Source organism: Convolutriloba macropyga, chromosome 6, assembly GCF_964194025.1.
Source record: "Convolutriloba macropyga chromosome 6, txConMacr16.3, whole genome shotgun sequence".
Taxonomy (NCBI): Eukaryota; Metazoa; Xenacoelomorpha; order Acoela; family Convolutidae; genus Convolutriloba; species Convolutriloba macropyga.
Window position 1 is genome coordinate 8,083,814 of NC_134473.1, and position 25,344 is coordinate 8,109,157.

General features: G+C 36.9%; 1 protein-coding gene across 1 annotated transcript; it reads right to left on the reverse strand.

Annotated features, from left to right (window-relative positions):
- Positions 1-24,577, reverse strand: LOC142341464 (uncharacterized). Its single transcript, XM_075392420.1, has 9 exons — positions 24,343-24,577; positions 24,105-24,212; positions 23,574-24,024; positions 23,002-23,288; positions 22,477-22,626; positions 13,011-13,154; positions 12,129-12,248; positions 11,127-11,606; positions 1-1,824 (listed from the first exon to the last, which is right to left on the reverse strand). Exons 1-9 carry the CDS (start codon positions 24,451-24,453, stop codon positions 901-903), a joined length of 2,775 nt encoding a protein of 924 aa, XP_075248535.1. The 5' UTR covers positions 24,454-24,577; the 3' UTR covers positions 1-900.
- Positions 24,578-25,344: the final 767 nt, after the last annotated feature.

Here is a 25,344-nt window from a genome sequence, read left to right on the forward strand (position 1 = left end):
TACGAGTGGAAAATTGAATTAGAATTGATTTACTAAACTATTTTACAACTTGCAAATGAATGTATTTAATACTATTTATCAATTAAAAGAACAAATGCTTCGCAATCATCCAAATGACTGTCGTCTATCCTGTTTGCGCACAAGATAGAGCAAAACAGCCAGAATGAGAATAAAATTTGAACAAAAGAACGAGGACAAACTATCTATTATTCATGTTAAAGTCTCAGAGGAGCAAATACGCAGTTTTGCACTTAGTAGAACCAAACGAATAAATCCAACTTTCAGGGCCCACTGACACAGCAACTTGGACCGCATCTACTCTCCAAGAGTCTAAGAACTGTACCTTGAACAGCATCTTGATGTTTTCCGGAAGCCATAGGAATTTGACTACCTGACTTCCTCCCATCTATCCACAACCATCCAAAGTTCTGGCAATGACTTTGAAAATACTGATGTGGTAACCACCATTGTGAAGTCGCTTGTCACGTACCGATCGTCGCCATAATGAATGACCGACCGTTCCTATTGCAAATTTCGCTCCCTCAGCATAACTATCATGGCGCCGATCTTTGGTTCATAACATCTTTGCTCTCGGCTCAACTCCTCCGCGCATTTCTCTTACTCTGATCAACATTCTCATAGTTTTACCTCGTTCGCTATTTGTGATAATTGAAAATGAACTGAAATTCTCAAAAATTGCTGAAACTTAAAATACACAAAGTTGTGTGTAAAAGGGGGCGAAGTAAAAAGTCACATGAAATGACATTCCGCATTCAAAAAGTTCTCTCCTAACACTATCTCTTCTTTCCTTGGGGCTTCTTTATTGCGTTGCAAACATTCCAAATGGTGACATTAGAGGATTGAAGATTGACAACTGGCTATTTACACCCTTCCCCGGGGCTATTTGCTCCCGGCTGCGGATGCGTGTGGGTGGTGAGTGATCGTGGGGGGTTTCAAACTGAGACCAGGGGGAGTTCCTGCACCTGTAGCTTCCAGGAGGTAGAGAGCAGTAGCCGAAGAGGGGTCGATAGCATAAGTTGCAGCACCTTGGTTGGAGGCCGCCCCCGCCGCTGGTCCACACTGGGCGAGAAGATAGCCAGAAGTTGCAGATCCCGGATTGTTAGCAGCTAACGCGGGACCCAAAGTAGCTCCAGTGAGCAGTTGGTGATGTGATTGGGTATTCTGTTGATGCAAGTGTTGCGATTGGGGGTTCGGGTGGTTCAAAAGCGTTAGTGACGTTGCACTCACTAAATTGGAACCCCCTGGAGATGCTAGAATCTGGGATCCTGTATCGCCTGCTCCTCCTGGCGTCAAAATAACAGCAGCAGTGGCATTGTTGCGATTTGATGTCATCGGACTTTGCTTGTCAGGCGGGCCAGAGGTGAAGTGCTGTGGTGATTGGATGTAGAGAGAGTTGATTCCATGCGGATTGTTGGTGAGAACGACGTTAGACAGACCAGCTGAAGATTGTAAGCTTGGCTGGGTGTGGGAGGGTTGTTTGGCAGCATAGGCTAGATGAAAAGATGACGGATTGTTGGCTGCGGCGGCTATATTAGGCACTTGGTTGATCACCGCGCCAGAGGTACTCTGTTGTAGTTGCTGCTGTAGTTTATTGCCACTTGCTATAGGCGACACTAGGATGCCGTTTGGCGCTGAGTTCAATTGGTCAGAGGACAGAATGATTTCGGACGTTCCCCCAAGGGCACTGGGAATCCCACTGGAGTTGGGTGCCATGCCGATCTTCGAGATGCTGGAGCCCATCTTGTTGGCTGTTCTGTATATTGACGAGGGCGACAAGGCCACTTCGTGAGGCCTAGGAGGAGCCTAAAACAAAATAAAAATTCATACCATGATGTTCGAGATGAGCTCTTTCACTAATTCAAATAATTCAGTCAGACACATGAACATAGCGAGGCTACCCTCTTTTACCCTTCAAATACCAACTGAAAAAAACACAGCTGGCAGATTGCCAGACAATAGCCGCAATAGCTTCGTACATCTGCGGTCTCAAAAGGATAGTAACAGAAACAGACCAAAAAAATTTTTTCAGATGCTATATTTTGATTTAAAATATGTTTAACTTCTTGCTGCTTCTATTAGCTGCTCTCAAATAACCTCACTGAACCTTATCTCATTGAATTAAATTAAAGTAACAAAAAGTCAATTTCAGAGTAAGGAAGTCGTTTTTGATAGTGAGAAAGTCACGCGTGACCAAAAACTTAACCAAATTAACGCCCGCAAATCAATTGGAATAGCATGAACGAACGACGAAAAAGAAGATTTGAAGTAATTGCGACGTCATATGGTCGCAACAAAAATCTTGATGAAATCTTGACGGCGAAATAAAAAACACCATGACAAGTCCTGACACAATTCAACTGAACAAAAGACTGACTTAGAACGGATAATGGATTGCAAAAACCACTTACAACAAAATCCGATCATAAATTGAAAAAAATAGCAAAAAACAAAGTCAAATTGCCGCATGTGAACAAAAAAAATCAAAATCGAGAACGCGCATTTTTGTTTAAACAACGTTTTCAAACTAACTTGAAAATGGAGTAAAAATGACGTGCTTTTTTGCTCCACTTCCCGTTTCTTCTCAATGAATATAAAAAGCCTATTAACGAAATCTACTATTCATCTTGAATTAATAAGAGGAAAGATAATATGAGAAAGGCCAGACAATATTTGGGAAAAAATTGAACAATATTTCATCTCAACTTGCGCACCGAAACCACTATTGCCAAAATTACTCGCAACAAATCTTTATTCAATAATTGAACAACCTCTGATATTTAAAAAAACTCTACATATAGAAAACAGAGGAAAGGGAAGAAAAAGAAAACAGCCGGCAGATTTTCGAACATAGCTGCCGTTGACGCACTAGACGCACATCGGGATTGAAACAGAAAAAAAGAAGATTGAAATTAACAAAAATTTTTACTAAGTTTCAAAAATTGTTCTAATTAAGTGTGCAGTTTCAGTTAGATTCTAAACCTATATTTACTTCAGCTTCTAAACTAAAGAGTATTAAGCTTAATATTAATATCAGCTAGCAACCGCTCCAATGAACTTTGATAACCTAATGCACTGACTTAATGACCGGCCTTTATCGTTTATCCTGTTTCTCTTAATTATGCTCTTTTGACATAGACCGTATTCAATGCGTAAAAGAATTTAGAATCCATTCAATTGAAACAATGAGTGAGGGAAGTCAGAAGTCAAACGTGAAAATCGTGACATATGTAAAACGAAAAATGTGATCAAGAGGTAAAGCGAATTAAAAAAGGAGAGCGCCTAAATAATAGCCGTTTGAGAGGCTGACGGCGGCTATTAAAAATTCAAAAAACGAAAAACCAGAAGGAAATAGAATTATATTTTTTTGCAATATATAAAACCTTGAATTGTCTTCGTAAAAAGACCTATATAACAGCTCTAGGATGAAAAGTGAACTGGAAAAGCTATTGCAAAAAGTTTAATTTAGAAGAATTGGACCAAAAAAAATTATAAGACAAAAATGTGCAAAAATTGGAATAAGACAAAAATGTGCAAACATTGGATTCAATTGGATTGCCATTTTTCAGCAAACACAGCTGAAAAACAAAATTTATCAATCTTAAGACCAACTAAACCATTAAAACAAATAAGTTCAACCAAAAAACTCCCTAGATGCTATAAAAAGTAGAAAATTACAAAAACTGCTTAAGAACATCCAACAGGGCAAAATGGCAAAAAATAGCTCAAATTATTACGCCTAAAAAGTCTAATATTTACATCAGATTATCAAAAAGTCCTCCAAACGCACTAATACTAGTTTACTTAATTGAGACAAACACCGTTATCCAATAAAGTTAAGTTAAAACTAAAAAAACTGCTTTGAAAAAGCTGCCCATAATTAAAAAAAATCGCCCGCTTAGCGAAAATTCGTTCACACCTTTTTCTCTCTCTCTCTCAAAATAATGCAAAAACGAAAACCACTTTAAATTCTCTCTCTCTCTGCTTATGACATTTGTTCAGCAGGTTGACCTAAACATTTCTTTTCACCTGCGGCATTTTACCTTCTCTAAAACCTATCCTCTAATATAGAAGTCATCGATTTAAAAAATATCACCATAACTCGTCGTCCAGTCGTAAAAAGACAGCGCCCCAGTACAATTCAAGTTCTTTGAATCGTAAAAAAAACCAAGAGAATGCCAATAATAGCCCCAGCTATAGCTTTGCTGTTACTGATAACTCAATATCGCTTAACTGATCAATCAAAACTTTATGTTCAAAAGATATTGTGGGTGAAAAATTAGAGCTATAAGCTTCTACAGCTTTGAGTACTAGTTCTGAATATTTTTGGACTACATTTACTGACATACAAACAGATAAAAAGTTAAAAGATTTCTAGTTTAGTCAACTGAAACGTCCTAATAGGCGTCCTTCACATAACTGTACTCTTCGTCTATTTAACTCATTATATCAACAAACATATTTTCTTCTAGGACAATCTGCTTAGGGCGCTTTTACACATAATTTGGACATAAATTTTCTGTTGAGCCTAAATAAAAGCCATTCTAAAATCTGTATACATTTCTTTGTCTCATTTGACGCTTTGTTTGTGGCCAGTTTCAAAAGCAGAAATTCCATTAAACAATTCTAATGAGATCATTTAATCTGATCGACCGTCAATTTTGCGAACATTGACTTTTCGACTAGATATACAAACAGCTGCATAAATTAAGACGCTAGAGGCGTAGAGCAATGTAAAACAGTGCCTACATGCACATCCGCCAAAGAATTTCCATTGATTAAACAAAACTAGACCTCGAATGGACTATGAATGGATTGGAAAATCAATTTTGGAAATCAGATAAGAAAAAAACAGCAAAAATCATTGGGTATTGGGTTGAAGGGGGTGGTTCAAACCAAAAAAGCTGCATCTGCACCAGGATCTTATGTCTTCTCAACAGCTTCGGAGAATTGTACACATAGATATACAAAATTAAAAGATCATTAAGTAATTTCAGAAGTAATTTTTTTAATGAGGTAACTCACGCAATTGACTTGAAAGCAGAACAAATGACGTCACGTATTCAAATTTTAACTGCAAAGCAGTAGAAGTCACTAAAAGCCAATTCCAAGAAGTCAAATCGCAAGAATCATCGCTGGAGATGACGAATTAAAAAACATAGCAGGACAAGTCCTCAAATACAATCCAAGGAATTGAATGAAAAACAGACCTAAAGTACCTGACCAGCAGATCAAATGAACAATCCCAGCCAAAAAGACGAAATCTCGAAAGTTGAGAAACTAAAAGAATCAAACTAAACAAAAAAACAATTATTCCTAAAACTCTTGAAGCTTTTAACCTGAAGGCCATTTATTACACAATGCAATATAGTCATTAACTCATGCAAAAGACTTGAAAGAAATTAAATTGACACTAAAGGTAGATAATCTCGAAAAAAATGACAAATGCTTCAAAAAGAAATGTGACAAATGCTTCAAATGAAGAGAAAAAATTTCAAGATATTTTTCGAAAATGTGTCTTGAAAAAAGGTTCAAATTCATTTTTTCTCTGTTGAGTTCTGTCTTGTAACTCATCTGCAACATTTAAAAAGTTTCAGTGGCCAATAAAGATAGTTAAACTCAGAAAACGACAAAAAAAACTAGAAACTCTGCAATAAAATACTAGCAAACTCAATAGCAGCAAACCCCTGGTCACTGAGGAAAAAGACTAAAATTTCAGGAAGTCAAAAAAATTACAATCTGAAAATCGCTAAAATTTGTAATATTAAAATCTTAAAACACATTCCCCATTACCACTAAAAACTATGCAGTAACCTATTATCAAAGCCTAAAGGAAATGTTTTGGCTGTTCAGGTTAGAGAAACCTAAAAATTGACAACAATTTTCAAAAATTTGAAAAAATTGGCTTATGCCATGGCCAATAAAAAATTTTCAGTAAACTATTAGCAAATCCTAGACGATATTTCTTGCCCTCTGGAGCTGGAAAACTTGAATAATGACAATTAATGTCAGAAAATTGAAAAAAACTAAAAGTTATATAAAAAAATGGTGAAATTCGTGAAATTGAAAACCATTCCATTACCACTAGAAACTATAAAATGACCTATTATTGTGACACCAAGAGCTGAAACAACAAAAATATTCAAAAAACTTTTAAAAATTAGAATAAATTACCGTGTTAATGTTTGTTTTAGCAATACATATAGCTCTTAAAATGGCCATAAAAAGCAATTACGTCTTGCAAAAGACCTTTACCAACTTTTACAAACCTCAATTTCAGACTGGTCCAACAAAAAATCCGAAAAAAAGACGAAAAATTGCAACATTTTCGGCTAAAAAAACTTCTGAAAATGACCTGTTAACCTTGAATTACGGCCTTGCCAGTAGCTTCACCACTCTAAGTACTTGAAAAACTACTAAACGCGGCTAAGGGCCTCTAATGAAACTTGATGCCCGCTGAGCCTTACCTGTTTATCCCGTTTTGAAAGCTCAACGTCATGAAAAAAAAATGTGAAAACATCTTAAAATAAAAAAAAAGACAGAGCACCAATACAATCCAATTCTTGGATTGTAAAAAACATCACCGACTAACGTCGGGCGAATTGCTCTCAAACGACCGGCGAGCGTTTGGCTTCGCTAGGCACGGTTTAGTGAGGCTAGCTTTAGCTTAATTGAAGGGGCGTAAGTGAGCGCAGCGGGGGGTGCACCGGGTGGCTGTTGAGGAGGCGACAGTGGGGGGAGTCAATCTATAAGAACCGCCTTAGTGAGCTGAAAGGCTTTAAAAGCACTTAATGCAAACTGGGCGCCACCTCTTTAACCCGTTTCTGAAGATGAAAGTCAAATGGGTCAGAAGAAAAATTGGCCAAGCGAAAAATTTCATAAAAGAGAAACAGGACTAATATATTTGCTAGAAATAGCTTTTGAGAGCAATTAACAATTTCTCGAAAAGCACCTGTAAACTCATTTATGATAAAAACATTTCTACTATATATCATTGTTAATGAGGATCAGAGATGATGACATTACGCCACATAACAGTAGCTGAAGTGCGGCATCAACAAAAAAGAGAGAGACAGATAGAGTGAGAGAAAACGTAAACGAGAAAGGGAAGGAAAAACCCTAAAAAACAGAGAGAAAGAGATAGGAATAATTTCCATGATCGGATTCGACTCTGCAACTTCTAGTTGTCTAGCCTTGTTAGTAAATAAATCATATAGAAACAAAAACTGAAGGCAAAATTAAACAAAAAAGTTTTCAACTTCGCAAAAAAAGTTCACAGTCAATTTTTGTCTCTGGAGTTCTGTCAAGTAACTCATCTCTAACACTTAAAGAGTTTCGTTGGCCAGTAATGGTCGTTTAACTCAAGAGAAGGACAAATGGAATATTTTCGAAACAAATGTAAATTTACACAAAATCTTGCCAAATTTCAAGATATTAATATCTGATGAACCATTTCATTGTCTCAAGAGACTATCCAGTATCCCTGTTTCAAGTCTGAAATAGTATCACTGGCTCATACAGTTCCATACACTTGGAACAAAAACTTTCAGAACATTTGAAAAAATTTTAAAATTTAATCCAAAAATTACTAAAACTGGAGTCATAAAAAAAATTGATCACCATTCCATTTACTCTAGAAACTAGGAAGCAGCTTATTATTAAGCCTTGGAGGAGGTCCCCGGGCCACTGCTGCCGGGAAAAACTCAAAAACGTAAAAAAAAATGCAAATACTTTATAAAATTGCTTAAATTCGTGGTATTAAAATCTTGAAAAACATAACATTACATTTATTAACTATGCAGTAACATATTATCAAACACTAGACGAAGTTCCGCTGCTCTTGAGGCCAGAGAAATTTAAAAATGACAAAAAATTTCAAAAATTACAAACAAGATTTATTAAAAAAATACTTAAACTTGTGATGTTAAAAATTTGAATATTAATGCATGACCAACAAAAAATATTCAGTAACTTATTATCGCCCTAAGGTAGATTTTCTGAGGCTTGAGGGTCAAAAAACCTGAATAATAAATAAATGTCGAAAAATTGGAAAAAATGGCAGTTGTAAAAAAATGCTTAAATTCGTGATGTTAAAATCTTGCAGGACATTCCATTACTTCTATTAATTATACAGTATTCTGTTTTCAAAACCTAGAGGAGATTCTTCGCCTCTTGAGGCAGAAGAACTCAAAAAAAGAGAAAAATTTTCAAAAGACTTGAAAAAGCAAGTTTTATCAAGAAATCGCTAAAATTTGTTACATTAAAAAGTTGAAAAACTATTCCATGGCCAATAAAAATTTATCGGTAACTTAATATCAAACCGCTTAGCAGGTTTTCTGGCACCTGGGTTGTAAAGACCTGAATAAGGAAAAATAAATGTCAAAAAAGTTGAAAAAAAATGCACTTTTTGTAAAAAAAAAATGCTGATGTTCGTGATGTTAAAATGTTGAAACCATTCCATTACCACTAGAAACCATGCAGTAACCTATTTTCAAACCCTTGGGGAGGTTCCTTAACACCTAGGGCTAATAAAAATCAAAAAAAGGTTTAAAATTTTCAAAAAGCTTGAAAAAATTGTGCAAAATAGTATAAATTTACGTGTTTTTAGCTTTTAGCGAGCGGTTGTTCGTCAGTAGCTAGAAATGGTGGGGTGGGGGTGTAGGTGAACCGAGGGCTGATGGGGGCAACAGTGGGTAGGGGGGTAACAGCGCTCGGGGGTGGGGGCAATAGAGGGGGGGGGGGTCAAAAGTGGAGGGGGGGTCTTCAACCTCTAAGAACCGCTCTTCACACCATAAGTCTCCGAAACAGTTTGAGCTGAAAGGCTCTAAGAGCACTTAATGCCCGCTGGGCGCTACCTGTTTATCCCGTTTTTGAGGGCGTAAAGTCAAAAGCGTCAGACGAAAAATCGCATTAAAAAAGACCGACAGCACTAATTGCTACAAACATCGTTTGAGAGCAATTAATCACCCTTCACTTCATGAATTTAAGTCATCACAGCAGTTTCGGTGAACCACATACTTGGAAACTAGCAAAGCTTTTAGAGAATTTGAGTGTTAAGATTCCCCCGGCTTGAGTTTATCGTGTTTCTCGCGACTAAAACTCGTTGGTTAGCCGGAAAAGAGTAGTACAAAAATTGTTTTAAACAAGATCATCAGCGCTTACGTAATTGCTAAAACATCGACTGTGAACACTTCACGATATCAGAAGTTTTACAATTAGGTAGATCACATCCCTACTAGAAAGAACTCATCAAATTGACATCGTTCAAGCTTCTAATTTTTTTGAGATCCCTTAAAATTCTGAAACACAATTGAAACAAAACATGTGCTGCTTTTTAAGTGCGTTATTCAAATCTGAGAAAAATAGTGTGAAAGAAAACCTCTTAATAACTTTGATTCAATATGACGATAACTTTTATATCCTATTACACAAGGTAACTTTTAGAATAAAGGGTGGATTTGTCCAAAAACTACTTTAAACAACAAAAACATAGCTGGCAGGTTGCCAGAAAATAGCCGCAATAGCTTCGTAGATCTTCAGTCTCAAAAAAAACAGTAACACACACCAAAAAATCCGTCATTTCATTGAAGGCTGATATGTTATATTTCGATTAAAAATCTGTTTTTGCTGCCTCCATTAGCTGCTCTCTAATGACCTTCATTTAAAGTGACACACACCCATTTGACTTTCTCTTTGAATTAAGTAAGTAAAAGTCAATTTCAAAGTGAGGAAGTCATTTTTGTGTGTGAGGTAAGTCAAGTGTGACCAAAAATTTAATCACGCAAATGAACAAAAAAAACTCAAGCACGCACTTCAGTTGAAATTGCATGAACAAAAGGCAGATTTGAAGTGGCTGTGACGTCATATAGTCGTAACAAAAATCGCGGCGACGACGAAATAAAAAAAACATAGCAGGACAAGTCCTGACGTACAATTCAAAGAATCTTCATTGACTGAACAAAAAAACTAGACCTAGAACGAACTACGAGTGAATTGGGAAAACCTTTTAAAAAAATCAGATAAAAAACAACAAACAACGGAAAATCAATGTCAAAATGCCGCAAGCGAGAACAAAAACCAACTAGCGGGAAATATAAATTTGATTCTAACAACAAACTAGCCCTTGAATTAACTATGAATGGATTGGAAAAACCATTTAGAAAAAAATCCGATCCAAAAAATTAAACCAACAGTAAAAATCAAAGTGAAATTGCCGCATGTAAACAAAAAACCACTAGCGAACAAGCAAATTTTTGTTCAAACACCCTTTTCTTACACTACTTTAAAATGAGAGCGAAAAAAAATTCACGCCGCAAAACCACTCGCTTTTTCGCTCCATTTCCTGTTTCGGCGTGACCAAAATCACTACTCCACTTTGAGTTCAAAAATCATGAAAATGTGTGAACCGATCTTAAAAAAAGACAGCGCCCCAATACAAATTCAAATTATTTGAATTGTAAAAAAAACTGAGAAGGCAAATAATAGCCCCAGCTATCGCTGTGCGGCTATTAAAAAACAAAATGATGCATTGAGAGATACTTTTAACTTTTATAAATAGAAAAGTCGTTTTGGTTAAAAACAAACTATTAATTTCGCTGCAGCCGATCAGTTCAAAGTAACACAGAACAGTTAATCATAGTCCACCATTTGAAGCTTTGAAACCCACCTATATAGGAAAAAACCATCATGCTACTTGGGGAGGAAAAACTTTATGCTGACCTTTTCATCTTGAATTAATGCCTTCATAGCAACTTTTTTTTTCACAACTTACTGAACTGCAGATGCTTACATAGACACCACTTTGTTGCTGAATTTAAGCGCCCCTCACCAGTTTATCGCGTTTAAAAAAATTCGGTCATCGTAGAAAATGTGCCGTACCATCTTAAGAAAAACAGAAGGAAAATTGTAGGCTACTTCATTGGGGAGTATATGCGCTGAATATATACTATCCTTATGAGGCGCTTATATACGCTATCCGTATTTCCTAAACTTAGACCTCACATTCCTATACATTTACTGCAGCATACCATTCTATTGCAACCTTCCCATGTTATACCAGATTTTTAACAATATTTTTGTTATTGCGAGAAATACGTCAATATGTTTACCTGAATATTAAAGTCGAACAATGGTTTCGACTCAATAGCACTTGGATTAGAGTTGGTCATTCCACTCGACAAAGGAATCGAGTTGCCGTGAGTCTTCCTGGGCTGAATATGCACGTGATTAGCTGTAATGCCAGCTATATTACTCAATCCCTGCTGTTGTTGATTGCCTGGTGCTAAGCTCTGCTTCGATGACGGATCATGAGTCAGTCCCGCTAAAATCGAGGAGTGCTGAGTTGGCTGCTGATGTTGGGCTGCTACTCTCGGGTCCAAAGAGGTCAGTGGTGGAACTGCAGTTTGATGAACTCCTCCCACGCTGGGTCCCAGAACCGGCGCCAGGGTTACTTGGGAAGCAGATTGGGTAGCTCCAGCTGCAGTGTTTGTACTTTCATCGTTCATCTTTTTGAAGAACTTGTGACTCAGTGCGTCCAGGGGCTTGATCCTCTGTTTGGGGTCGTATTCCAACATACGCAGAATGAGATCCTAAGCACAAGTAAAACGTCCATCCTCAGCGCTCTTTTCACGAGAAGGGATCCAATGAATGCTTAACCATTATTACTGAACATTCATGAGATTTAAGAAACGTTTGGAATTCTTTTCTTTCCCCTTGGACAAATTACTTGTTTTCATTACCATGTGTATCATACTAATACTTCTAATGTTTACACTAATGTTTCTGCACTGCTAATGACTTGTATTGCTTAATACGGGATTGAACCAATCATTACAGCTTAAATATAGCGTTACAAAGGTACAAATATATCAATTATGGCAGGTCGTAATCTACCGGGTAAAAAAAGAACTCCAAAAGTCTCTCTCTCCAAGCGTTTCTAATCTTAAATTCAAGTCTCTTAATGAAAAAATCAAATGCCATTTAATAAACCCTAAATTTATGCTGTCCATAACTGCATTTCTGCGAATGTTCTCAATCTCACTCTTTAGACGGAAAGAACCTTGGTGAAAAGTGAGTGAAGTGAAATCAGAGACAGAATCGATAGAACTGACCTGGAAGTTCATGTAATCCACGACAGAGTGTCCTGGCATGTCTCTCCTCCTGCCCCCTGGACCCCCTGTCTCCACTCCCAACACATCGTGCAACTTACGAGTCCCAGCCAACTTGTACTCCTACATAACAGAAACAACGTTTTAACAGAATCTCGTTCTAGTAATTAATTGTTCGCCTTTTTAGAAATAAACACCCAATCAGTATATGTTCCTAAATTAGAGAAATTTAAAGGAGAAAAACATTATTAGTATCAATAAAAAATCGAAGGATTGACTGTCTCATTGTTTTTTTGAGACTCTTTTTTTGTCTTAATCACGCAAATCAGATAAACATTTGAACAACAAATGAATTTATTCGTTTCGGGAAACTGTAATAACAGAAGTTAACTATTATGTATACAAAGCTCCAACGATGAGTATCCAAACGGGCTAATTGGGTTTTCTATTCGACACCCTCAACGATGAAACGCAAAGAACGGGCTTCAATTTCAACACTCATGCATCATCTCTAATATACATTACCTTAACCATAACTCATATTACCTAGTACCTACAACTTGTATTATAATACATTAAACCATACATATATGCATAATTTAAGAAAAAAGAGGCAAGATTTTTACAGTACAGGCAAAACATCAGTTTCGAAATCGGATCTATTCTGTTTCGCCCCCCCCCCCCCCCACCAGTGTTTTTTATGACTCCCAATTACAAATTATAAGTTGTTATATAGCACGTTACTATGTAAAAAATGGCACGTGCGCCTTGGGTTTATAAAAAATGTATGCTCACTGAGCTGGGGGGGGGGGCAGAATAGATCCCTCAAATCTATCATCATGACTTATTTAGCGTGCACTTGATTATATAACTTGTTTTGTTTACCTTTTTGTGGTCCTTGTGTTTCTTATTGAGACTGTAAGTTCCGTCTGGGTGGTGGTCGAAGTATCTCTTAGCTTTGCTTCCCTGTTCCAACAGGTTCCTCGGGGGTAGACCCAATACCTCGATTATTTTGTTCATCTGATCATACTAAACAACAAATCCTGATTTAAGTGGGTTTATACGCTGGTAACTTAAAAACCAGATTCATTGGCTCAAATTGAAAAAATATTGTGTGAGTCCATCCGCAGCTATATTGATGTCTTGATTAATTGGAGCATATTGCCGTTGCGCGATTCCATCAACAATGTGATTAAGTTATCAAAAAAAAATCAATTCAACAAAAAATAGCTCAAATGGATGCGTGAAGCAATACTTCACTGCCGCGCCCATTAATAACAGTATATAGAGTTTAAAGAATTCAACAATGTCATGGGCGATTTTTTTTCTAGGAAAACTAAACCACATTAAAAAGATCACAAAAACCTTGGTTAACAATATAATATTTTCACAAAAATCCTCATCGAATCAGTTGAAATTAACTGTGCTGAATTTAAGCTGTTGATACGGTAAACAACGACCTCGTCCAGTATAAAAGATATCCCAGTAAAGATACCCCGAGAAGGTTTAACAGTTACCTTTTGAGATACACTGAGTAGATGATAGCTTCATCATGATTTCTCTAGATCAGTAGACTACAACTTAAAACTGCAGAACGAGAGAAAATTTTATCCTTAGTAAATGTACGGTTTGGGATAAAATCGGGGAAACATGTTAACCGCTCTCCGAGGAAAGGTTGTGATCGGTTATCTGATGACTTGATTCAATATATTCATTTTCAACGGACATTTTACACAAGGACATTATTTCAACTTCTTCCACTAACCTTTCTTGGTACTTAAACGATTAACGAACGACACCAACTAAAAAGAATGTGGACAATTTTTCTGAAAATTGAAACAAAAAAGCCATCCGGAATCTTTATCCTTGGAAACATTGATAAACTGACTAATGTCGGGCGAATTGCTCTCAAACGACCGGCTTGCTTCGTCAGTAGCTAGCGACTGTGTAGTGAAGCTAGCTTTAGTTTAATTGAAGGGAAGTGAGGTGAGCGCAGCGGGGGTGCTTATGGGGGTGGGTGGGTCAACAATGGGGGTGGGGGCAACGGTGGAAGGGCGGTTTTTGACATATCGTTTGGTTCTCGTGAATCGCATTCTTGGAGACTAGTAAGCTGAAAGACTCTAAGAGCACTTGATGCACACTGGGCGCTACCTGTTTATCCCGTTTTTGAGGAAGAGAAGTCAAATATGTCAGATGAAAAATTGGTCAAGCAAAAAATCGCATCAAAAAAGAATAACAGCACTAATATAATTGCTACAAACTTCGTTTGAGAGCAATTAAACATAAACCGACTAACGGGGCATTTTAACTCATAGGGGGCTGTAGCGAGAAAATGTTCTTTATGGGTGAAAAAAAAACGAACCCTAGTCATCCTCCGTCCTAAACAGAAGCACTCACCAGTCAGCTACATTGCCCTTAATTTGTCGTACCTTACAATTAGCTAAAATCAATTTGCCGACAGCCAACACTAACTGTTCCGCACTTTTCTTAAAAAAATAATATCAAGTTATGTGCAATGATGAGTAGTAGCCTCATTGGTCGCTGACTTTGCAGGGCTAAAAAAAACCATTTTAGGTAGATCGTTTTAAGACTATTTTTAGACATCTTGGCACACAATTCGCGGTAACAAAACAGCGAAGTCACAATTCAGATCAACATATACCAGTTTATCAAAACAATTTTTTCGATGAACAATCTTCACAAAAAGCAAGAGTGTGATGAAGCAGGATGATTACACCAATGGAGAAAGGTACACACCGGGCAAGAACGGCAGGACAAGGAGAGTTTTTCGTTTAAAAAAAGGAGTGCACGTGGCCCTTACGGCCTGCACGATGTGCAGGGGCGGTGATAGGGTGCGGGGCGGTGAAGAACGAGGACGAAAAACCAAATGAGTTAGACAAAAAATCGGTCAAGCGAAAAATCGTATAAAAAAGACCGACAGGACTAATATAATGCGCAAACCTCATTTGCGCGCAATTAATTAGGTCTTTTCTCTCACAATTTTTTTGATAGTCCATTTTTTTACATTATTCATAAAACTGTATTGAGACAAAGCTCTCTATTTTTGGCCCTATACCACTAACTGCCAGGCACGTGAAAAAGCAACATTACCCTCTCTTTTAACAACGAACCGAGATAGTCAACATCATCATTATGGAAGGTTGCTAAGGCCTTCAATTTTTATTAGCAGATCTGGCATCGAATACTTCATTGTTTGGTCGTTGGGCAAGTAATGCTTTTGCCTACAATGATCTTGATTACTTTGAACCTCAATTTCGCTGTAAAAAAACCAAAAAATGAACTCGGCTAGATCACTAATTTTTAAATTTTATACTTTTTTATGCGTACCACTTTTTCAAGATTTCAGGTTTTATATCACACTAGATTTCGAATTTGATCAGTTTTGCGGTCGGTTTGCACACTGTCTCACAGAAACCAAGCTGACAATTTGGTGAAAATGAGCAATCAACTGAGCAAACTTCTAGGAAACCTCAAGGCTTCGAGAGAAAAATGCATTCACTTTTCAAAGATAATCAAAAGGCATAATAAAAAATAGGAAACATAACCGACTAAACGTCGGAAGAATTGCTCTTGAACGACTAGTGGGAGCTCTAATCAATTGCAGCCTGCTTCAGTCGGGGGGGGGGGGGGGAGGGGAGCCTAAATGGGACTAAGAAGTTCTATAGCGGGCTTCAAATAACCACATTAGAGGTTAACATATACCACTATTAAGATTTAAAGTAAAAAAAATGACACCAGTTTCGGCGCACTTTTCATTTGACTTTTAGCATTAAATTGCCGCCAATTGAGTTCAGCTGCTTGAAACTGTGATTGAGAGAGAATTTTAGATCACGCGAAATGCAAAAAGTCAAGGGCGGAAAAGTCACTCGAAAAGTCAAAATTGTCAAGCGAAAATTTTGCATAAAAAAGACACACACGTTTACAATAATTGCTAAGAACTACGAAGAGCAATTAAACAAAGAAATAACTTTATCAAAGAGGATTTCCAAGGCCTATAACTGATTCAGTACAATCTCATAGTTTGCTCATTTGTTAAACCATAAAGAGTGACATTGAGAAGGACACAATTGGATTCGAACAATGAATGCGACAACAATTCCGATTTGAAACGAAAATTGCTTTTGTTTGGCAAGCATGCAGAACGTAATGACATAGAAATAGAAAAAACGAGTTAATGAAAACGTATTCTTTGGAAATATGCATAATTGCAAGGCTGCTATCAATTTCAAATGATTCTCTCGTCAAATTTTCAACACGAAAATTGGGGGTCTAAATAAGTGTAGTTCAGGGAAGCCTTCGGCGAGTCGAGCTCATCCTCGAGCTCAAGCACCCTCGTATTTGAGCTCTAATTGCCTTAGACTTCCCAGAACTATACTCTAACATATACTAGTCAGCCAAAATGCAACTAATTGCCAGAAAATCGCCGCAATAGCTTTACAGATCTGCAGTCTCCACAAAAACAGTAAAAGGAGACCAAATAAATTCGTCTCTTCATTCAAGGCTGATATGTTATACTTTGATTAAAAATCTGTATAAGTTGCCTCTATTAGCTGCTCTCAAAAAACCTTCATTTAGAGTGACACACACCCATTTGACCTTATCTCTTTGAATTGAGGTAAATAAAAGTCAATTTAAAAGTGAGGAAGTCATTTTAGAGAGTGAGGTAAGTCAAGTGTGACCAAAAATTTAATCACGCGAATAAAGAAAAAACTCGCTCCATTAAGAGCGAAAAATGACGTCACGCACGCACTTCATTTGAAATCGCATGAGCGAATGAACAAAAAGCAGATTTGAAGTGGTTGTGACGTCATATGGAAGTAACAAAAATTGCGACGACGAAATAAAAAACATAGCAGGACAAGTCCTGAAATACAATCCAAGGAATTGAATGAAAAGCAGGCCTAATGTACCTGAACAGCAGATCAATTGAACAATCCCAGCCAAAAAGACGAAATCTCGAAAGCTGACAAACTAAAAGAAACTAAACAAAACAATTATTCCTAAAACTCTTGAAGCTTTTAACCTGAAGACCATTTATGACACAATGCAATATAGTCATTAACTCTCGCAAAAGACTTGAGAAAGATTAATTTGACACTAAAGGTAGATAATCTCGAAAAAAAAAACAAATACTTTAAAACGAAATGTGAAAAATGCTTCAAATGAAAAGGAAAAATTTGAAGATATTTTTCGAAAATGTGTCTGGAAAAAATGTTCAAATTCATTTTTTCTCAGTGGAGTTCTGTCATGTAACTCATCTGCAACATTTAAAAAGTTTCGTTGGCCAATAAAGATAGTTAAACTCAGAAAATGACAAAAAAAAATTCAAAAAATTTGAAAACAATCAAAAAAATTTAAATTGCAAGCTATATTTAAAACATTACTTATATTTGCTATCTAAAAAACAGAAAACTATTTTGTTGCCACTAGAAACTCTGGTATAACATGCTAGCAAACTCAATAACAGCAAACCTCTGGCCAATGAGGAAAAAGACTAAAATTTCAGGAAGTCAAAGACAAAATTACAATTTGAAAATCGCTAAAATTTGTAAAATTAAAATCTTGAAACACATTCCACATTACCACAAGAAACTATGCAGTAACTATTATCAAAACCTAAAGAAAATGTTTTGGCTGTTAAGGTTAGAGAAACCAAAAAATTGACAACAATTTTCAAAAATTTGGGAAAATTGGCTTATGCCATGGCCAATAAAAAATTTGCAGTAAAATATTAGCAAATCCTAGACGAGATTTCTTGCCCCCTGAAGCTGGAAAACTTGAATAATGACAATTAATGTCAGAAAATTGGAAAAGTTTAATAAAAAATTGGTAAAATTCGTGAAGTTGAAAATGGTTCCATTACCACTAGAAACTATAAAATAACCTATTTTGTGACACCAAGAGCTGAAACAACAAAAAGATTAAAAACTTGAAAATTTTTAAAATTAGAATAAATTACCGTGTTTATGTTTGGTGCAGCAATACATGTAGCTCTTAAAATGGCCATAAAAAGTAATTACGTCTTACAAAAGACCTTTACTAACTTTTACAAACCTCAATTTCAGATTGGTCCAACAAAAAGTCCGAAAAAAAGACGAAAAAATTGCAACATTTTGGGCTCAAAAACATCTGGAAATGACCTGTTAACCTTGAATTACGGCCTTCCCAGTAGCTTCACCACTCTAAGTACTTGAAGAACTACTAAACGCGGCTAAGGGCCTCTAATGAAACTTGATGCCCGCTGAGCTTTACCTGTTTATCCTGTTTTGAAAGCTCAGAGTCATGAAAAAAGGTGTGAAAACATCTAACAAAAATTTTAAAAAAGAAAGAGCACCAATACAATCCAATTCTTGGATTGTAAAAAACCAAGAGAAGGCCAATAATAGCCCCAGCTATCGCTGTGCGGCTATTAATCAATTCATTTAAACGACTCCAATAGGCTATGCTCTAATGGTTTATAACCTTCTGTTCGCTTAATAAAAAAATCACTTCAAGTGAAGTTTCCAGAACAATAGAACTGACTGAAACTGAAAATTTCTTTCCAAAGGTGCCAATAGCTGCGTTGGTCTCGATTTCATATTTTTCATTTACAAAATAAAATTTCGGGAATTTGGTCTAGGATAATCAATTTTGCGCTCCGAACTCGTTTTTGAACTCTGAATGATTCGTTTTCGGTCATTTTCTATCGGTTTTCAGCTACATAAAGTAGTTATTACTCATTACTCTACTAAATTTGGTGAAAATTTTTGGGTCACTGGGTAATTTCGGGTCGTCCTGGGTTTAAAAAATACAAGCCCCTTCTTTCTACCCAGACATCTTCGAGCTACAAACAATTCTACGAAAAGCTGCCGCAATGCATCCATTGCAACGCCTTCGTTAGTCTGTCCCATAACAAGCAAGACGTTTCAAATTCAAGTTCATTTGACTATTTGCTTTTTCAATCTGACCACCGTTACTCCTGATTGTTATCTAAAAAAGTACAAGTCAATCTCAAAAAAAGTACAGGAGTTTTATCTCAAAAAAAGTACAAGTTGAATTGAAGATCAGGAAAAAATTAAACATAAGCGGCAAAATTTTGGAAAACAGTCACCGTTAACGCGATTGACACATATCGGAATTGAAACAGAAAAAAAAAAAGAAAAGATAGACAGAACTTTTTTGTAAATTTGCAAAGAGTTGCAGCGTGGAGAGTTTCAGTGTGCAGTTTCAGTTAATACAAAAACTATACTTATTTCAGATTGTGAACTAAAAGCTATTAACCTTAATACTAAGCTTAATACTAATGTCAGCTAGCTATAATAGCTAGCAGTAATTTAGATAGCTCTAATGAACTTTAATGACCTAATCTACTTTAACTTAATTACCGAGCGTTATCAGTTTATCCCGTTTCTTTTAATTTTGATATTTTGACATTGACCGTATTGACTATATTGCGTAATTCAGTGCGTGAAAGCATTTAAAATCCTTTCAGTTGGAAACGTGAGTGCGGGAAGTCACGAATTAATCGTGTCGAAACGAAAAGCGATCAAAAAGTAAGGCGAATTCAAAGAACAGAACATAGACACCACAAAATCAATCCATAGAATTGAATTCTAAAAATATCTGTAACTGAACAGCAGACCAATCGAAGAAAGCCAGACACACAGATAAAGCTAGTTTCTCGAATTCAGAGAAATACAGTATTACACTTTTAGAATCAGCCTGTTGGAAGCCAATGTGTTGAATTCCAAGATCTGCGGGAGCTCTGTTGCCAAAAATTTCAACACACAACTGGAATCATCATGCTCAAAAAAATACTTACTTGATCTCAAAAATTTGAAAGTAATAAAACAATTCCCAAATTTCAAAATATAACGAAAATCATTGCAAATTTGCCTAATTCTTCATACCTATGTCTTCAAACCAATTTTTCCTTGCGGAAATATATTGCATTTAACTTGCATTCAAGCAGAGATCTTCCTGCACAAAGCAAACAGAAGCAAAAACGAACAAAAACTGCAATTTAAGTTGGCAAAAACTACATAAAATTGCTCAAGTTTTTGACGCTGTCCACAAAACCGAAAACTATGCTACTATTTTAAACTCATTAAGACATTCAAAACTCTGCAGTGACACTTATCCTGTCTGCTGTGACACTTATCCGATTAAAAACGTAGAATATAACCAACTAACGTCGGGCGAATTGCTCTCAAACGACCAGCGAGCTGTTTGCTTCGTCAGTAGCTAGGCACGGTTTAGTGAGGCTAGCTTTACCTTAATTGAAGGGGCGTAAGTGAGCGCAGCGGGGAGAGGTGCACCTGGGGGCTGATGGGGTGGCAACAGTGGGGGGGTCAACAAGGACCTGGTCCCGTATAAAAGATATCCCAGTAAAGATACCTCGAGAAGGTTTAACAGTTACTTTTTGAGATACACTGACTAAGTGAGTTTCATCATGATTTCTCTAAATCAGTATAGTACAACTTACAACTGCAGAAAATCTGACAAAACGAGAGAAAATTTCATCCTGAGTAAATGTACGGTTCGAAATAAAATCGGGGAAACATGTTAACCGCTATCCGAGGAAAGGTTGGTTGTGATCGGATATCTGATGACTAGATTCAATCTATTCACTTTCAACGGACACTTTACACAAGGACACCTTTTCAACTTCTTACACTTACCTTTCTTCGCACTTAAACGGTTAACGAACGACACCGACTAAACAGATTGGTTGACAATTTTTCTGAAAATTGAAAGCAAAAACCATCCGCAATCTTTATCCTTGGAAACATTGAACATAGCTGGCAGATTGCCAGAAAATAGCCGCAATAGCTTCGTAGATCGGCAGTCTAAAAAAAGGTAAAAATGACCAAAATAATTCGTCTTCTCATTGAAGGCTGATCTGTTATATTTTGATTAAAAATCTGTATAAGTTTTTGCTGCCTCTATTAGCTGCTCCTAAATAACCTTCATTTAGAGTGACACAGCCATTTGACCTTATCTCTTTGAATTAAAGTAAATAAAAGTCAATTTCAAATTGAGGAAGTCATTTTTGAGATTGAGGTAAGTCAAGTGTGACCAACAATTTAATCACGCGCATGAACAAAAAAACTCGCTCCACTAAGAGCGAAAAATGACGTCACACATGCAATTCAGTTGAAATTGCATGAACGAATGAACAAAAAGTGGCTGCGACGTCATATGGTCGTAACAAAAATCATGACGAAATAAAAAAAACGAGACGGCCAAAAATAGCCCTAGCTATCGCTGTGCGGCTATTAATAAACATAACTAACTAACTTCGGGCGAATTGCTCTCAAACGAGAAGCTGGCTTCGTCAGTTGCTAGCGACTGTGTAGTGAAGCTAGCTTTAGTTTAATTGAAGGGAAGTAAGGTGAGCGCAGCGGGGGTGCTTATGGGGGTGGGTGGGGCAACAATGGGGGTGGGGGCAACGGTGGAAGGGCGGTTTTTGACATATCGTTTGCTTCTCATGAATCGCATACTTGCAGACTAGTAAGCTCAAAGCTCTTAGTGCACTGAATGCCCGCTGGGCGCTACCTGTTTATCCCGTTTTTGAGGACGAAAAGACAAATGCGTCAGACGAAAAATTGGTCAACCGAAAAATCTCATAAAAAAGACCGACTGGACTAATATAATTGCTACAAACTTCGTTTGAGAGCAATTAATCACTATAGTTCATCTTTGAATCATAAACACTAAGAGAAGGCCAATAAATCCGCTCAGCTATCACAGCTATTATTAAGAATTGTTCTTGAGTCGATTAAATTGAATGAATTTTAGAGCTTGGTTCCAACAACCCAAGCATAACAGCGCAGACAATAATTACCTACGAGCTTTTCTGGTTTAAACCGTTTCACACGACGAAAAATCAATCACAACAAAAAATTCATTAACGGCCCAACACAGCAATAAGAGTTACAATCTTCTTTTGAAACAATTCTAGACGCAATGAGCTGCGATGACATAAAACACTAACAATGGGCTAAAAGACGCAATTCAAATTAATTATCGACCACTTAGTCGATTTGCTTTAAGTTAAAATAATTCTGTCACACTTTTGAATTGCCTTTTTGTCAATGGCCATTTAGAGCGCGCTAATGAGTTTATTTCAAAAATCGGTACAAAAGGAAAAGAACTCATGTGATAAACTTCAGTCAGAACTAATTCAAATATGTCAGACAAAAGTGACAAAGTAATGCGTTAAGACCAATCAGACAAAAGTGACTACTACAAAAAATGCTTGAGTACAATGACACACCGCTATTAAACATCAGAATTTGCGCTTCGACTCTTAAGGGGTGACGTTATGATGACATATTAAAGTACCCACCTCGTTCTGACCAGGAAAGAGTGGTTCTCCAGTGTGCATCTCAACAAGGATACAGCCAAGAGACCAAGTGTCGATTGCTGTGTCATAGTCTCTAATGCCCAACAAGATCTCCGGAGAACGGTAGAAGCGGGACTGGATATATTGGAAACACTAAAATCATACTCTCATGTCACCAACCGGTTGTTTAAAAATGAGCGGAACAATAATCTCATGCGTATATAGCAGCAAAAAAATTGCTAGTTAGGGCATATCGGCCCGCAAATTGGTTTGAGAAATTATATGAACTCATATTGACTGCCACAAAAACAAACCGCGTTTACCGATCTTCAAGTCACTAGTTAAGATAGAACGTCTGGTAAATAGAAAACTGAGAATTTTTTTGTATATCGCCGCTTGATGAACTTGATTAACGTTAATAATTTTCTTAAAAAATCTACACTGAGGGTCAAACCGCATGCAGAAACAATGTTAGTAACAAATTCTTAAAATTTCTAGCTGTTGTATAGCACAAAGCTGAAGACGTACCTGGTGACCAACTTGACATGAAGATCCAAAGTCGATAATCTTGATTGCGCTTCGTTTCGGATTACACAAAAGGATGTTCTCTGGCTTCAAATCTGAGTGAATGATTGAGAGTCCAGGAGAGGAGAGAAAGAGGAGAGCGGTCAGTAGCTGAGTCGCAAACTTCCTCGTTAGGGTCAACGAGACTCCGTGGAACTGAGTGTTTTTCAATAGTTCGTACAAGTTGCAGGAAAGTAGTTCAAATACCAGACACAGGTGGTTCCGGAACACGAAATGACGTTTTAGGTTTACTAAAAAACAACACTGCATGTAAGAATTGAATATCAATTGAACTAATATTTCTGCTTGACATATTAATAAAAAACGAATAGTTGTCGTCCATGATTTGGGGATTCATGTCCCTCGGTACAAAAACAATGAATTTCAGCTTTGATTTTTCTGACAGGATTCCAATTTCCTCAGAAATAATATATATTCCAAAAGCACGAATCACTTCCTGACTTTTTGATGATCTTAATATCAAACATAGTCAGATTTTAATTTAACACTAATAAGCCCATAAATGTGTCTCTTACCAATGTAATATTTATTTCCCCGGTCCGCTCTGTTCATCATTTCCAGAAGCCGCACTTCGATCTGGGCCTGGTCCAAGAACATTTTCTTGTTTTTGATTATCTTTATTGCGACTAACTCTTGCTCCAATCGGTCATATGCCCTGACAACTTGACCAAAAGAACCCTTGCCAATTGAGCACTCAATCTCGTATCTATCCATCCACACTTCGTCAGCTTTCACAATATAGTCACATTGGTCGTCATCGAAGCCATCATTATTCAGTCCGATGTACTTTCCAACAACAATGTTATTGACACCAGCATTGGGGATATTTTTTCGCACACCAATTGTACCTTGACCAGTGTGCGCGACTGTGTTCGTATGAACAGTCGTCGCTGATTCTTCATTGTTCACAGCTCCTGTTGCTTGCCTTTGTCTTAGTTTATCTGCCTTCTTTTTGGCGTAATATATCTGAACACACCAAAATTCAAAGACCACAAAATTTTAAGGTTGAAGCTGCCTTTGTGGAACATGAAATAAGGGATACAAACCTCATTTATTAATTTGTAGGTTTTGATTAAATCGACGCTCATCTTTCTTAAAGGTGCGTTGCGAGGATCTCTGAAGGTGTTCGGAATCCTTGAGTTGAGGTCTTGAATCTGAAAAAGTGGTGTCTTTATAAAAAACTGAATTTTCGCTAAATAGTACAAAACCTGTTTGATCTGATGAAACAACCGTTTGCATTAACACAATAGGACCATTATTTATCAAAATAAGTCAATAACTAACCTGTTGCAGACGCAGCTCGAGTTGCTCTTGTGTCATAGTTGCAGGATCACAATTTATAGAATCTTTACTAGACATATATTTTCCGCCCGAATCCGGGCCTTCTCCCTCCATTATACCTAAAATTAAAAACCACCTAAAGAGAGGACTTGCTCTAGTCTTTTAAGCAATAGATGGTTGTATGCACAGCCACATCAAAACGAACAATTTTGATAGAAACCCAACCTCAGTAGCAAGTTTAACGGAAATTGCAAGACTACTGTGCTACGACAAGACCAAGAAAACTGGTCGATAGGATATTCAGCCAACACGATCACGGTGACAATAAAAGATAGCTCAATTTTACCCCCCCCCCCCGTGTTTTTCATGCCACCTAATTACGTTTGTGCCCCCACTTAAAACCTTTTCCGTTTGTGAACATTCCCCTTCATACGTTATGCACGTTATGTACGTTATGTGATTTTGAAGCAGAATTAGAAAAATTTATTTCCTATTAATTATTTCAATCAAATTTCAAAAAAAAACATGTTGCCTAACCTAAAGTAGACAAGTCGTATTTATTTTGATGGTGCAAACACCCAGCTTTTAAAATTGAACGCTTTTAAACTTAAAATCCACCCATGAAAAATTTTCGCTCAAAGCATGAGTCGGGATCCAATTGATATTTTCGCAAGAACCTGATCAGAGGGTTTGAAACAATTTTTGTTTTTATACATATTAGGAGATAGCGGTAGCTCATTCCAATTCAAGATGACAAAACACATAGTACTGATTGAGTAGCGTCACAACGTCTTTTACGGTTAAGTTAGCTGCCATCACTCTCACCTCATGATTGAACTCACAGCTATATTTTAAGATATTCCTACGATGGTTTATTATTTTCATCTCCAAATGTCCGAAAACGGGCAGCAGCGTGAAGGTAACCGCCAAAAGAAACTTTTCCGGATAAAGCATCTGGAACGGGTTCCCATTATAGCCCCCCTTGCGGTATAATTACTATGAGTG

Coding starts and splice junctions, on each gene's coding strand:
- LOC142341464 (XM_075392420.1), bottom strand. CDS start 24,453: ATGGAGGGAGAAGGCCCGGATTCGGGCGGAAAATATATGTCTAGTAAA. Junction 24,213..24,342: donor TCGAGCTGCGTCTGCAACAG/GTTAGTTATTGA, acceptor CCACTTTTTCAG/ATTCAAGACCTCAACTCAAG. Junction 24,025..24,104: donor CCTACAAATTAATAAATGAG/GTTTGTATCCCT, acceptor TGGTGTGTTCAG/ATATATTACGCCAAAAAGAA.